General features: G+C 45.7%; 1 protein-coding gene across 2 annotated transcripts in view; it reads left to right on the top strand.

Annotated features, from left to right (window-relative positions):
* LOC144781633 (uncharacterized) overlaps positions 1-14,202 on the top strand; it is a 46,664-nt gene that overhangs the window by 13,301 nt on the left and 19,161 nt on the right. For both annotated transcript variants that reach the window (XM_078660588.1, XM_078660587.1), the window contains exon 2: positions 12,049-12,364. In XM_078660588.1, the coding sequence (XP_078516714.1) occupies positions 12,049-12,364 (316 nt within the window). The remainder of the gene's footprint in view (positions 1-12,048; positions 12,365-14,202) is intronic.

Genomic DNA, 14,202 nt, shown 5'->3' on the forward strand with positions numbered 1-14,202 from the left:
CAAAGCTGTTCTTCATATCTACAGGTTGCTGTTGCCGGTTTGTGAGTGGTGTTTACATGTGGAATCTGTTCTCAAAGGTCATACTGGATCTTGGTTGATCTGAGGAGAGCAGAGGGGAATACTGTCACATTAAACACCTCCACTGACTAATTCACAATATTATCGAAAAAAGAGGAGCTTTGCAGTTAGTTATTAAACAGGAGGGGGCAGGGTCAGATGGCAAAGCCCCTAATGTTAAAGGTCACAAAACAGTTGCACATAGAAAGGGAGACAGATTTTAATCACATGTGTTGGTCCTGCCATACTAACTCTAGAAATTATGGTGAGTTCGGAGGTGATTTTGCAATGTGAAAAATGCTGACCTTCTGCTGGAATTTTATAACATGTTTGAGAAAAAGTTTTTTCTGTGCTGAATTTCTCTTGGAAGTTTTACCAAGTACTCCAGAAGCCAAAATGAGAAAACATTTTCTATAATTTCGCAAACGTCTTCCTCAGCCATGTGAGAAAAAGTCAATAAGGATGAGTATCAAATGTACTTTCAAAAGCAGAAGCCTGCCAGTTGTTTTTATTTTTACCATTTGCTTAATTCCTTTTGTCAATAGTTACCTCTCTCCATGAATGTGTACTGGCATTAAAATCCTTTTATTCCCCTCAAATATAAGGAACTAATGTCCATAGAAATATTACACTCTGTACATAACAAAATGACTTCATACAAACCTAATTAACTAAAATGTTTTGAAATAAGTAGTATTGTAAGTCAACCAATATAATGTAGACACTATTTTTAAACAGTCAAAACTGTTATGGACTACTCAAGACTTGGATCACTTTAAATACATAATAGGACCAGTGCAAATAAATCTTTTCGGGGACTTGTGTATTTCAGTAATTTTTAGTGGGACGGATAAACATTTTTATTTCCACATACATTTTCAACCTTTTGCCTTGTCATCACCAAAATACCAAAGTTTAGTTGGACTGCAGTTTGGTCAACAAACACTGTTTCCATGCTGATGCAAAATAGCAGCTGGTCTTTTTGTGTAGGGCCCATAAACTATACTAAGGCTTTATGGTACAGCTGGGCCTGATTTATACTGTCTCGCTCAGCCGCCTGGTAACCCAGTTCTCCGCCTTTTCTGTCATCTCAGGTTTCCCCCAGCGGGGAAGAGTGTTTTTTTTCTCTCCTAAGCCGCTTGATTTTGGAAAGTCTGTGATTTCAGTTCAAAGACAGCGTTTCTTCCTATGTGTTTTTTTCCCTTTAAGGATGAGCTCGTTTTGTCTTCTAAAAGACCCATGTTGCTCTGGTTACGGTGCTGTGTCTCTGTGTGGAGACTTTGCTTACTCACTCTGTCTGTGCCCTGTTTGCCCATGTCGGGCATTCGTAGGCCTCATTAGCTATTCTCTAGGATACGAACCGCTGTTCGGCCAGCTGTAACTGTTCGTCGTGCTGCGTCAGTGTTTGAGTTTCCCAGTGGGTTACGTAAGACGTTAGCATGTTTGCAGCAGCCGTAATGCCTTCCTCGTGTTGAGTACCTTTCCCCATTTGTCGCCATTGTCTTTACTTTGCAGTTTCTGTTTTTTTAGCTTCAAAGAAAGGTCGAACCATTCAGGGGAGGGGTGCGTCATTTCCATGGTGTTTTTTCCATATCAGTAGGGGGCCTTCTTTCTAAGCGCTTTTGACAACATATGCGATAGGAAGGCGCTATAAAAATACCATTACAATAGGCTATCAGTAAGAGGGCCTCCTAGCCTCGCAGAGGGTGTTTCCAGCTTCTGCCCCTCGGGCCTGTCCTTGTTTACCTCGGGTTGGTTCTCTCCGGGGCCTTAATCATAGGGGAGGGCCTTTGCCTTTTAAAGGCCCTTAGTGCACTTTGCTGAGGTGGAGATGTTTATCTTGGGTAATAAAACTCATTGTAGAAGGTTGTTCAAGGGGTGGACAGCCCACTTGCCGATCTGAAGGAAGAGGTTCCTATAAAGATAACGTTGTACTGGCGAGGGTCGGTGCCCATGTCTTCGTCGAGGCCCTCCTTGCAGCCCAGCCCGTGCCATTATTCAGAATAACAAAGCTTTATTGTAAAGACTAAAACATGCATTCTCTGATACCGCTTGGTGAGACGTGGTATTTCTTAAACCTGTACAGCAGACTGGGGGAGTGGGGGGCTATGTACAAATATGTGTAAGTGAGGCGTACTCCTGTAGAACTCCTGGCTGGCTACTGAATTCCAGGAATAGTACTGGTTTACTCCCAGAGTTCATGACTTTGCCAGGAGCAGTACCACTCTCAGCAACATATTTGAGGTTCGAGCCATAACAGTGTATCTACCAAGGAAGCTTAGCGGATCTCTCGCATCGAGGCGCTGTGGTGCAGGCCCTGTGAGGCCCTCCTGCCTGTGAGTCCTTTCTGTGACCTCACACTGCCTTCCGGCCATCTTGGCTTTGGTTTGCCACACAGGCCGTGCTGTTTGGCCCGTCTCCTGCAGGTGTTCCTGTTCTCCATGCTGGTAGCATGCGCTCCAGGCCTTCTTTATTTGTTCATGCTGCTTGACGATAAGAAAAGTCGTAGGTAAGGGTAATGACGGTACATATAGGAGTCGGACTGAATACGTAACGTGAGGTATGCCAGACTGGGTTACAGAGATGTACAAAGAGGCTGCTGTGTGTTGAGGGGACAGCCGGAAACCTGTATTAGGTTTTTTTCAGATCTCATATTTATAGTTTAGAGCACAAGAATGGAAGTGGCTATCAAGCTGCTCCTGATTCCATATCCTTTGCGGTACTCCCAGTGTTGTTGTCAGAGTACAGCGCCCTCAGCTCCAGGCCCACGCAGTGCGCAGAGTGGCCCTGTCCATGCGATGCTCACAGTTGCCATCTCCTTCAGTCAGGGCAGGGTTCAAAGTTGCCCACCTCTGCGGTACTCACATGAACCAAGGCTGAGGCCCAGCTGGGCTCCCATTTTGGAAAGTGCAATGGCCCTGCCCCCTTCCTATAGTAATATATATAGCCTGTGCTGTGGTCGCAGCTCATAAGTGTACGCAGTTTGTTCACTTCCAGATCCCGCACCCCAAAGTACATTGTTATTAGACTCTAGATCCAGATAGTAAAAAAATAAAATAGTTGACAAATATTGTCTTAAAAGAACAGAAGAATAAACGCGCAATAAAAAAAGTAACTTATAAAAGAGGAAAGGTAAAACATATATGTAGTTTTACTTTCTCTCCTATATGTACCCCATTTAGATATCTAAACTTTAAAATACCTAACACTAGAATAGAACATTAGATCCCCGTCTCTATTCCACTTAAACTAAGCACACAACAAGGCGACTCGAAAATGGATTTATCATTCACAAACACTGCACTGAAAATACTTTGACTTCCAGTAACCTAGGTCTTTGCAAGGGCCATTTATGTATCGTGACCCACCCACGAAGCTAATGTGACTAAATTAAACAGTTCCCAGGGGAATGCACTTTATGGCTTTATTTATTCTCGCAACTGATATTAGCTGTATCCTTTGAAAAGCATTTGTTTGGACTACATGCACAATGTGGGCGTTGCCGCCTGCTAGTACATGGTTATCTTAAAAAAGATTGTGCTTTGTGTTTGCTGTGCCTTTTTTTTCATTTTCAGACCTGGTTTACTTTTTATTATCTCTGAGGTGGGTTTCCTTTGTCCTTGGTGAGTTGGTCTTTCTTTTCAAAGCTGTCTGGGAGACACTGATTCCTGATCCTTTTATCGCTATCCAAACTACAAGGAGTCGTTTCTTTACTGTAGTACTTCAGTCTGTCCTTTGTCTCCACCCCCCTTCTCTATCTAGCTGTTCCCACCTAGGATGCCCATCCAGGGTATTCAGGTGAAGGGCAGAGAGCTGAAGTTCGTATTTCCTGTTTGGATTAGCTAGGGTCTAGAGTTAGAACTCCTGCCCTACTCCCTCGGTTACAACGTTCAACCTCTATCGCTGTCTATCTTACCTCTTTGAGTGCCCTCGGAAAGCTTATTGCATCCCTCAGGATTGACCACCATAGACATCCACTCACCTCAAGACCCTCGTAGCACTCCCACTGTGGGTCATACCATCGCTGTCACTGGGTGACCCTAACAGATGCACTGTGATGGAAAGGGCCAGCCCACTGCCTGACCCATACCGGTAAGCCTCCTCTCCACAGAACTAACCACATTCTCCCAGGCAGAGCCCGTAAACCTGTGTACAAATGCCGTTAATAGATTTTTTGAGGTGTAACATCTCAGACTTATGGTAGAGCCTTTAAACCCGCACATGGAAAGTGTCTGTTTACTTTCCTCAGGCCCAAAGCTTTCCTCCGTGGGGTGAAGCACGTGGAGCCGTGTTAGAATGACACAAGTAAATGTAATGTAAATTGTAAATGTAAAATTGATACTTGTATAGCGCACTACTCACCCGCAAGGGTCTCAAGGCGCTTGTACGAATACCGCTGTGGAACTCATCCTGGCTTTCCCTGTGAGGTGTCCACTCCTGGGCACCCCCAAGGTGGAGGCCAGGCATCCTTAGCGTTGTGGGGGCCGTTGTGGAGATTAAGCAAGCTATTGCCCAGAGTTGCCGAGTGGGACTCCATGATTGGAATAGGCACCGAGGCGAGAATTATCAGGTCTGTGGAATTTTTTAGCTCAAGACCCGCCGAGGCGGGGAATTGAACCCTGGTCCCAGGCTAGACCTCTGCATCAGGGTCTGCCGCTCTAACCATTGAGCCACACTTCTCCACAAGTGAACTATCCTGGGGCCCAACGTCTTCCGCTCAGTGGTGAACTGAATGAAGTTTTCCTGGTTCATAGTAGTTATATTAGGGTTCCCACATTTTGCAGAAGGCCAAGTGATTAGTGAACACTGTGGTATATGAATACCCATCAACATAAGATAACAGTAATAACGTTACTACATCCAGGTTTGCAAATGTTTCCTAAAGCTCAGCTGCAGTGGTCCTAGTTGTCCAGTCCTGAAAGATCTTACAAATTCGGTAGTGTTTTCTGTTCCCAGACCATGTAGTGCTTTTCGTTTATAGAGTCCATGCAGGAATTCTGCTCCCTAGATATTGTAATGCTGGTAGTCCGTGTTGTGCTCTGTTACCCTGTCTTTGCATTGTCCAGTGCTTTCAGTTTTGCAGTGTCTGTGCTGCTTCACTATGTAGCAATACCCATACAGTTCTCAGTTTCCTGCAATTCTCAGTCCCCCAAACTCTGTAATGCTTTCACATCTACAATCTCTGCAGTGCTGCCAGATCGTGCAGCTCTTTCATTCATTGCTTCCAATTCCCCATACCCTTCATTGATTCCAGTTCCTTCATTGCTTCCAGTTCCACACACCCTTCATTGCTTCCAGTTCCTCCATTGCTTCCAGTTCCACGCACCCTTCATTGCTTCCAGTTCCCCCATTGCTTCCAGTTCCACACACCCTTCATTGCTTCCAGTTCCCCACACCCTTCATTGCTTCCAGTTCCACACACCCTTCATTGCTTCCAGTTCCACACACCCTTCATTGCTTCCAGTTCCACACACCCTTCATTGCTTCCAGTTCCTCCATTGCTTCCAGTTCCCCATACCCTTCATTGCTTCCAGTTCCTCCATTGCTTCCAGTTCCCCACACCCTTCATTGCTTCCAGTTCCTCCATTGCTTCCAGTTCCTCCATTGCTTCCAGTTCCACACACCCTTCATTGCTTCCAGTTCCCCCATTGCTTCCAGTTCCCCACACCCTTCATTGCTTCCAGTTCCACACACCCTTCATTGCTTCCAGTTCCTCCATTGCTTCCAGTTCCCCACACCCTTCATTGCTTCCAGTTCCACACACCCTTCATTGCTTCCAGTTCCTCCATTGCTTCCAGTTCCCCACACCCTTCTTTGCTTCCAGTTCCAACTCCCTGTCCTTGCACTGCTCTCAGTCCTTGCATTTCTCCCCGTTTACATTGCCCTCACCTCCCCAGTCCCTCCATTGCTCCTAGCCCCTGCTTTTCTCTCTCTTCTCTACATTTTCCCAGCTCCGCTCTGCGTCACTGCTTCCTTCCACTTCCGCATTCCTTTCTTGCCCCAAGTCCCCGCATTGCTGCCAGTGCCCAGCGCGTGCAGAGGCCACTGGTCCCGGGAATCAGTTGGGTGGGGTTGGGGTGAGGTGTGGCACTTATCCATGGACTCCCAATCCAGTATAAAGTATTTTTATAACTGTGAGATGCGAGATACGATACTGCTCGGAATGTCCCGCCGTTTCCTCGTGACGCTCCGCGCGCCCCTGGCTTGATTGTGCGGCTGACAGAGGTTGTGAGAAAAGGTCAGCCGTGGCGGGGGGGTGTGGGGTGGTCGGTCGGGCTGACGCCGTAGTTTCTGAGCTGTTGGTTTTGGGCTTAGTTTTGGGGGAGGCGAGGCAGCCGCGGTGGGAGTAGGGGGGCAGCAGGGGGGGGGGGGGATGCTGACGCTTGATATTTTTAGCAGCCAAAAGTCAGTCCCTTAATGAGAAACCCAGGCAACATACACGACCCTCCATTACTGTTGCGTCGGAGCACTTCTTGACGGCGGAGACACTTCACTCCATTGTCACAGCCTGGTCCCACGAGGCCCTTCAGAGCCCACACTGTATCTTCGCTGTTTGCTCCACGAGGCCCTGTATTACCGCCAGGTGGTGGGGCCAGGGGTGTTGTAAGTGTGCTCTGAGCCCGGGTGCAAAAACACGGAAATGGACCCCACCCTGTCCTGTGGTTTTGTAGTGAACGACAGGGCTAACTGGGGACAGTGGCTCCTCGCACGCCAGTGACCTCCCTGTGCCACTGCACCTGCTGCACTGTTCGTCACGGTTGATTGCCCAGATGTTCTTTAAAGCACACTCTCCCCTCTTTGCTTAGTGGTACTTTCCACAGCCTATTCCACCAATTCAAGAAATACTGTTTTTACCAGTGCGGAGGAGAAAATGTCAATTTCTAGACCCTAATGGTGTGTGGGCAAAGGCAGACCGGATATAGGCAGGTTAGACAGGCATGTAACATACCTTGGTTTCAAAAGTAAAGTTGGAGACTACGTTGATGGAAGCGGAATGATGGGAGCAATCTGACGTTATTGGACAAAGTGGATGGGCCCATTTAGGTACAAGGTTAGTTCTACAAAACGAGTTTAAAGATGGGGCTGGCATAGTGTGCTATACTGTCTGTGGTTAGAAGAAGGGTAGGGAATGAGCAGACCCGATGAGCCTGGGGCATGTAATAAAAGCAATGAGCATTTCTGTACCCATAGATCCCTATAGTGCGGTGTCTTGATATCCTGGTGTCCCACCATCTCCACTTTGGGGTAGACCATTTGTTTAAGATACAAGTAGTGCTTGCTTGTCTCCAGGGGTTGTACAATTGCTATTACTAGATGTACTCAACCATCTTCTCCTCATCACTGGAGTTATAGTTCAGTAAGCTGAACGCTTGCAGTGTAGCAAAGCTGTGGGTTCTAATCCTGGAAAGGCTAACTAAGCCTTCCATCCTTTTGAAAGTCAGAAAATTGAGTATCAAAAGTGGGTAATAGTAACAGTTGTAATTTAGAGTGCTTACGGACTGCAGAAGGGTTGTGTGAAACGCTGTCTAATGAAGAAAAAAAAAATTGTCAGCTTGGCCGGTTGCCACAAATTTGATACGGTAATCTTCACTGTAGGTGTGAGCAAATAGGCATTTTTCTCACATATCTTTCAGCCTCACACCTTGCTGGAATTCAGCTATAAAATAAAGTTGCTGCTTCACCGTAAAGTCTTTGAGGCTTTTTGACAGAAAAGACTGGGCTGTACTAAAACTACAGTGCATATAAGGGAAGTACTGGAGACCACGCATGATAGCATGTAGAAGATGGACATGTTGTATGTCTGTTGGGTAAACATCAGGTTTGCACTGCTAAAGCTTGAGTTTGCAAGGAGTTTGTGGCCTGCAGGTCAGAGGCAGGCCGAATACGTCTTGAGAAACATTAGGACTTACTACAACTTCTACATAGTCAAAGGTTAGAGACTGTGTAGGCCTTTATGATGAGTGCCATGGATGGACTGGCAATAGTTACTTCACCTAGTAAAATCTAATTCCCCATAGATTGGTATTTATCGGGTGCTATAATTAACACCAATTACAAATTCACCAATCAAAAATGGGACGTCAAACTCGTGACAGGCTGTTTTTCACCTGTTCAATTCGGGCAGATTTGATTTAAAGAAATTTAACGGATGTGCAGACCTTATTGTACCTGGTACTTGCTGGGTTACTATAAAGGTTTCACAACTCAAAATTCCGACTTGTGCGTAAACAGGCGGTTATGCAGGGGAGGGGGGACACATTTTCCTGCTCACTTGAAATAAAGGCCTTAGGATGTGTGGGTGAAGACTAGACCGGAAACAGGCATACCGGATCGACCAGGGCATGTACCAGGGGAGTGGACCAACTTCACTAATTAAGCAAGGATAACATTTGAGTCCACACATGCCCTGAACATAAAAAGGACAGAAAGGTATAGGGTGAGCCATTTCTGGTAATTAATGTATCTGTCCCTCCATCGCTCTCCTGAATCTTGTCTCTTCTGAATGCCTCTTTGTTTGTTGGTTCCTGTTGTCATTATGAAGGTGTGGTGAGGGTGAGGCATGGGGAGTACCTCATCTGTCTGGGCCAACAGCCAGGCCTGGCCACAGAAGAGGCGGCGTGGGCAGGTGCTCTGGATGGTGCATGCAGTGATGCCCTTAAGCGTGAGCAGGTATTATTTATAGTGCGGGGTTGATGTGCTTCAGGTGCAGGCATTCTAATAATGCACTTAGGGCGTGGTCGGGATAGGTTGTGTTAGCGCATGCCAAGGTGAGCCGGGAGGCAGGGGATGTTGAGGGCGTGTAGGGTGCTGTCAGGGTGAGGGCAGGTGATGTGATGGTGACAGTGCAAGCATGTGGGTTCAAAGGCAGATATTATTAATAGTGTATGGTAAAGAAAACTTCAGGCTAGCAGTTGTCGGGTACAAGCAGCAACCACAGCCGCCAAACCGTTCCCAGGTAATGCCACAAAAATGTGGAACGCCCTACCTGCACACAGATAAGGCCGGCGCCACCTCTGCAGTTTTTCAAGCGCCTATTGAAAGAGGACCTCTCAATCAGACAGCTTGGTATAAACCTCCCTATCTCTCAGACTTCCTGACCTCCTTTTCACTCCGCCAGCTTAAATTACATGACTGATTACTCTATGACAAAAAGTAGTACTTTACAGTCCATACTTTTACTTGATCTTAAATTTTTTTGTACTTATTAATCATGCTTTTACCCGGAAGACGTACTCTGGGTTTGCTCGCTTCTAATTTGCTCGTATCCTTGCTAGAAGAACTGTTCCGCCACCCTGCAGAGTGGCAGAGATATTTACAACCCACACAAGATAAGGACCAATAATGTCTGCAGCTTGCGAAAATGTGATAAAAATAATGCAAATAAGTTCCCTCGTTCTTGGCCCATAGCAGGGATGCACCCTGTTTGTACTGTTTTTTTTTTTTGTTGCAGGGTCAGGCTTTTCCAACGAGTAGCGCGTAAGCTACTGGTAGCCTTCCAGCTACCTGTAAGTAGCTCTACTGTGAGCCGCCCAGCTAACTAAATAATACGCCCTTGCTTGGTTCAATTAATAAATGTATGCCAAAATTGAAAAGTGTGCATTCGAAATAAAAATGTGTGTATTTTCAGTACTCGTACACTGATATTTGGAGAAAAATTGTTGAATTTCCCAAAAATATTTAACACTGATATTTGAGTGATGAATGACACTGTGTTAGGAAGACATTACTAATATTATTACTTTGGTGCCAGTGGCATTGCATCTATGGCTGTTATGCATTACCAAAGTAGAGGCCTTCCATAATGATATATTCCATATTTTTATATTACTGCTGGCAACCCTGCCTGATGCACCGAGGTGACCACAGGTGCTAAGCCTGAATGGAGTGGCCACTAATGTAATCTGTTTGATATTGTCACTCTACAATACTAATACTATTAGTATCTCAGAAAGATTTTCAATGAACATAAGTAGCTCCTATTAAAGAAATAGTTGGAGATCCCTGCTATAAGTGTTTTGGTCAACACTTGGTGATGTGCATGCCTGGCACCAGCAGGTGGTGGTGTGTATTTCACTGACCAGCAGAGGGCACACTTGGAGTCTTGTACCAGGAGGAGGGGCAGTGTATGTCCTAGACCAGTAGAGATCTCTGTTAATGTCTTACTTAACAGTAGGTGCTATGGTTACATCAGTAGCACTCCAAGGCCCCCAGTCCTTTCTAACCCACAGTCACAGTACACTGCACCTCACCATTTTGCCCTGCACTTACTCTCTCACCCAGCATAACACAACATCATTCTCTCCTAGCAGCTCATGATCCTGAGTGTCTATCTTTTAACTGCCTGGGGTTTGCACCCTGCATCCCTAACAGACCATACACAGGCACACGCCTAGGTCGGCCCAAGAACAATATGGGGTCCAGCACAACAGCACACTAGGCAATAGAGTGTTAGGCCTTGCACTCTGGTTGCCGCCACCTCAAGCTTGGTTAATGCGAAGGCAGGGCCATCTGGATCCAAGGGAAGGCTCATCCTTGGAACCCTGACATCTCTGCCCTCCCAGAAGTCAGAGAACCCATGAGAAACAACTGTGGATCTCGCCCCAGAGTCAAATTTATCAATTAGGGTGAGGCATCTGTATGCTGTAAAGAGGGACGAAGCAATGCTCTTACACCATTGGGACTCTCCTGGGCCTAGAAACCCTCTAACCGTCTGTCTTTAATTTTAATCGTCAGACAAGCTCAACTTATGTCCACCGACACTCATGCACTCACACACCCTATTTCCATCCGTCTCTGCCTTTTTCATTGCCTTTCTCTTTCTTCTTACCTCTCTCTTATTAACCAGCATACCGGTTGCATAAAAATAATGCCTCCCTCAGGAAAGTGGTTCAGTGCCATTAAAAAAGTTAAAGGTTCCAAACAAATGTGGGTAACCCACAACAACCAATGCCCTGATATTCATTAATTCAGTTTATTCTTTTATTATTATCTGTTATTTATTTATGGCCTTGAGCATAATCATATGAGTGCTGTAGGCTTTGAATATGTGTGACTGAAGAAGGTATTTCATTCTCTTGTACTTTTCTCCCACAGGCCAATCCAAATGGGCCGTGATGAAGCATTCTCCAGCCCCCCTAGAATGTATTTAAATGACTTTGGTTTTGGAGATTTAATAGTTTTAATCGAATAGCTTCAGCTGTCCAAATGTAAAAGTAACAAAATCTGCATTCAAAGAGTATAGACTGCCCTGCAACTCGCACAACCTATCCTTGAGCTTTCATCGAGCATTCAGCAGCACCCTACAGCCGACAAAAACGCCTAACACAATAATTTCAGCCTCGCCTACAGATGATAAAACTGAAACATTACCTCTAGCCAGACTACCTCGAGATCCCGAGCACAACGTGGCTCCAAAGTCCTATAGTTGCGAAAGCATGGCCAAATGACGCACTGTTGTGCACCAGACCCCAGAAACCTTCAGATAATATTGGTGGAAAATAACACCCTCATGGGAACTTCACATTATAAGACACCGACTTGACTTGTGATGCATGCACAAAAAGCACTAGACTCTTGCTTAGAAAAGAACAGTGGGACCACCCGATCCACAACCACTAACAAGAGAAAAGTATTTTGGCACACCCATCTGTACACATAAAACACCACCAAGATCATCTTAGTTCAAATTCACTGTACCACAACACCAACTCCCACAAATCATTGTCAAACTCGAGATTGAACTAACTCAATAACCAAATATGAAAAAATCACAGTACGAAACGTACGATTGCTGGCCTTCGAGACCCACAAGAAAGGGGACCCAGATTGAGCGTGCACTACAATGGTGGCTGGCACCATACAGATAATGAAATACATGTGGAGTTTCATGCTTGCAATCAATAGGGGGCAATAAATATGGCACACTAACAGTGACTCTGTAAGGTTGCTAAACCCACAGTTCACAACTGTCTTCATCTTTGTTTCTTGCAGCACGAGGGGTCCAAACTGAAGTGTGGTCTCTCAGAAGATATCCTGGAGGGCAGCGAGAAGTTCAACTGCTCAGTGGAAACCCTGGATGCTGACACTGTCACCAAGCAGGCCGCAGATGGCACCACGAATGCCGCCTTTGGTTTCAGCACTGGGAGGACGGCCGAGATCAGTTTAGGATCGAGGCTGCGTCTCGGGAGTTCAAGCGTGTTGACTGATCACCTCATGCTTGGGAAGCGACTAATGGTGGCGGCAGAGTCTGGGACAACCCTTGAAGACCCACGGGAGGTGATGGACACGGACTCGAGACCAAGCTCAGGTACACGGGCAGTTCACAGAGCAAGGCTCTGTGCCACTTCTGCTTAATGGGGGAAGGGGAGATTGAAACCTCTTTTATTGTACGGTGGGTGCCATGGGCTAGATATTTCTTCAGTAGCTGGGATCAGAAGTGGGATGGGAGCGCCTGCAGTAACTGGTTCAGCAGTGAAGTACAAGCTCCATCATTGGCTTTTAGGAGCCGGAGGTGTAGCTCCTGGGAGCTTCTGAAGAGACCGGTGGGCAGAGGTGGAGTAGAACCACATCACTGACTCTTAAGAACTGGAGACAAGTGCTTCTTAGTATAGTCCATATACTTTACCATTAACAGTAAGTGTAAGTATCAGGCACAAGGAAGCCACTCCAGATCAAAGAATGGGGAACAAGAAAAAGTACATGGTAAGTAAAAGAAAATCTTGCTAGTCACAGAAAGTAGTGCCAGAGTAAAAGCCCAGAGGAAGATTTGTGCCGTCAAGTACATTTTCACGCTGTGACAAGTAAACTAATTATAACACCCATAGAGCATTGACCCTAGTCTGGACCGACTAGAATCAAGTCTTGCAAAGATAGCATCGTGCCATAAATCTGTAAATGCAGTATGCACCGTCATGCCGGTGAGAAAGAAAAACAAAATATCTATAGCTCCACAAGTCAGGTGGAGCTGAAGGTTAGGAACGCGCTCAAAAAGTATGGCAAGAAATCAGAAAACAGACCATAAAACCAAGCAATCGAACACTGGACCTTGCACAGTGACAAAGGAGAGAAATGATTGACCTTAACAGAAGCAAATAATTAAATAGCAGGCAGTAACAGATAACAGAGGTGGTGCAAAACACTATACTTTAGCAAAGGAAAATCTCACAGGGAGGAGGAAGTTTTCTCTTTATCCTGAAGAAAAACAGGACGGCTTCCCACTGCTGTCAGAAATGGGGGGGCTAGTGACGCAAAGCTATGTTTATAAAGAGGACATAGAAATGCTGCGATTAGCTGAGATCATGGAAGCCGAATGATTGCATGAAAAACTACCATAGTAAACATTTGATATGGCCAAGCTGAGATGGGACAAGGGAAGCTAACCAGGCAGTCTAGAAAAAAAACAGGAATCCGGATTGTGAATCCGGGCAGATGTGTAAGGACAAAAGAAGCCAAGCACAGTTAGCCATTCTCAGACTCTCCGGATAATGCAAAGGGAGCATTTGAAGGCAATCTGCAAGACCAGGGAATTGAAAGGTGTCCCCTATGCAAGTTGAGGAACTAGGATGTTGGTCACTCTTGGACCTAGCCACAAGACCAGGTAATTGAGAAATGGTACAGTGACAGGTGCTGTAGACCAACTGTGACATAGGTCAACACTGCAATGCAGTAACGGAGGCAGAGGAATTAGGGTTGAAGCACTTCAGAAGGCCTTCAAGACCAAGACCCAAGAAGGTAACCAGTAGGAGGCAGCTGACAAAGTGAGACATTTAAATGTTAGGTTTAGATGGCTCTGGTCCAGTACTGTGAAGTCAAAGTGGGCAGATGTAAGCACACTGTTTATCAGAAAGCTTAGAAAAGAGAAAAGCCTTAACTGGTGAGCAAGTCTCTACATGTGAAACGGAATCCCGGAAATGTCTCTTCTCACTACTTAATCTCACCAGTTCCCTCGCCTGGCGTGAATTCATGCTGCAGAACAACACTTAATGTTTTCAGGAAGGGAGTCATGAATAGGATGTTTAGGAATTCTTGCCAATTTGAAATATTAAGGCCCATACATGTTAACTTATTTTTCCATAACCACTGAATGGGAACACCCTTTCATTCATCAAGCCCCTTCATTATCCCTAAATAATTGGCTTCTCTCGG

The sequence above is a fragment of the Lissotriton helveticus genome, chromosome 9 (assembly GCF_964261635.1).
Source record: "Lissotriton helveticus chromosome 9, aLisHel1.1, whole genome shotgun sequence".
In the NCBI taxonomy this organism is placed as follows: domain Eukaryota; kingdom Metazoa; phylum Chordata; class Amphibia; order Caudata; family Salamandridae; genus Lissotriton; species Lissotriton helveticus.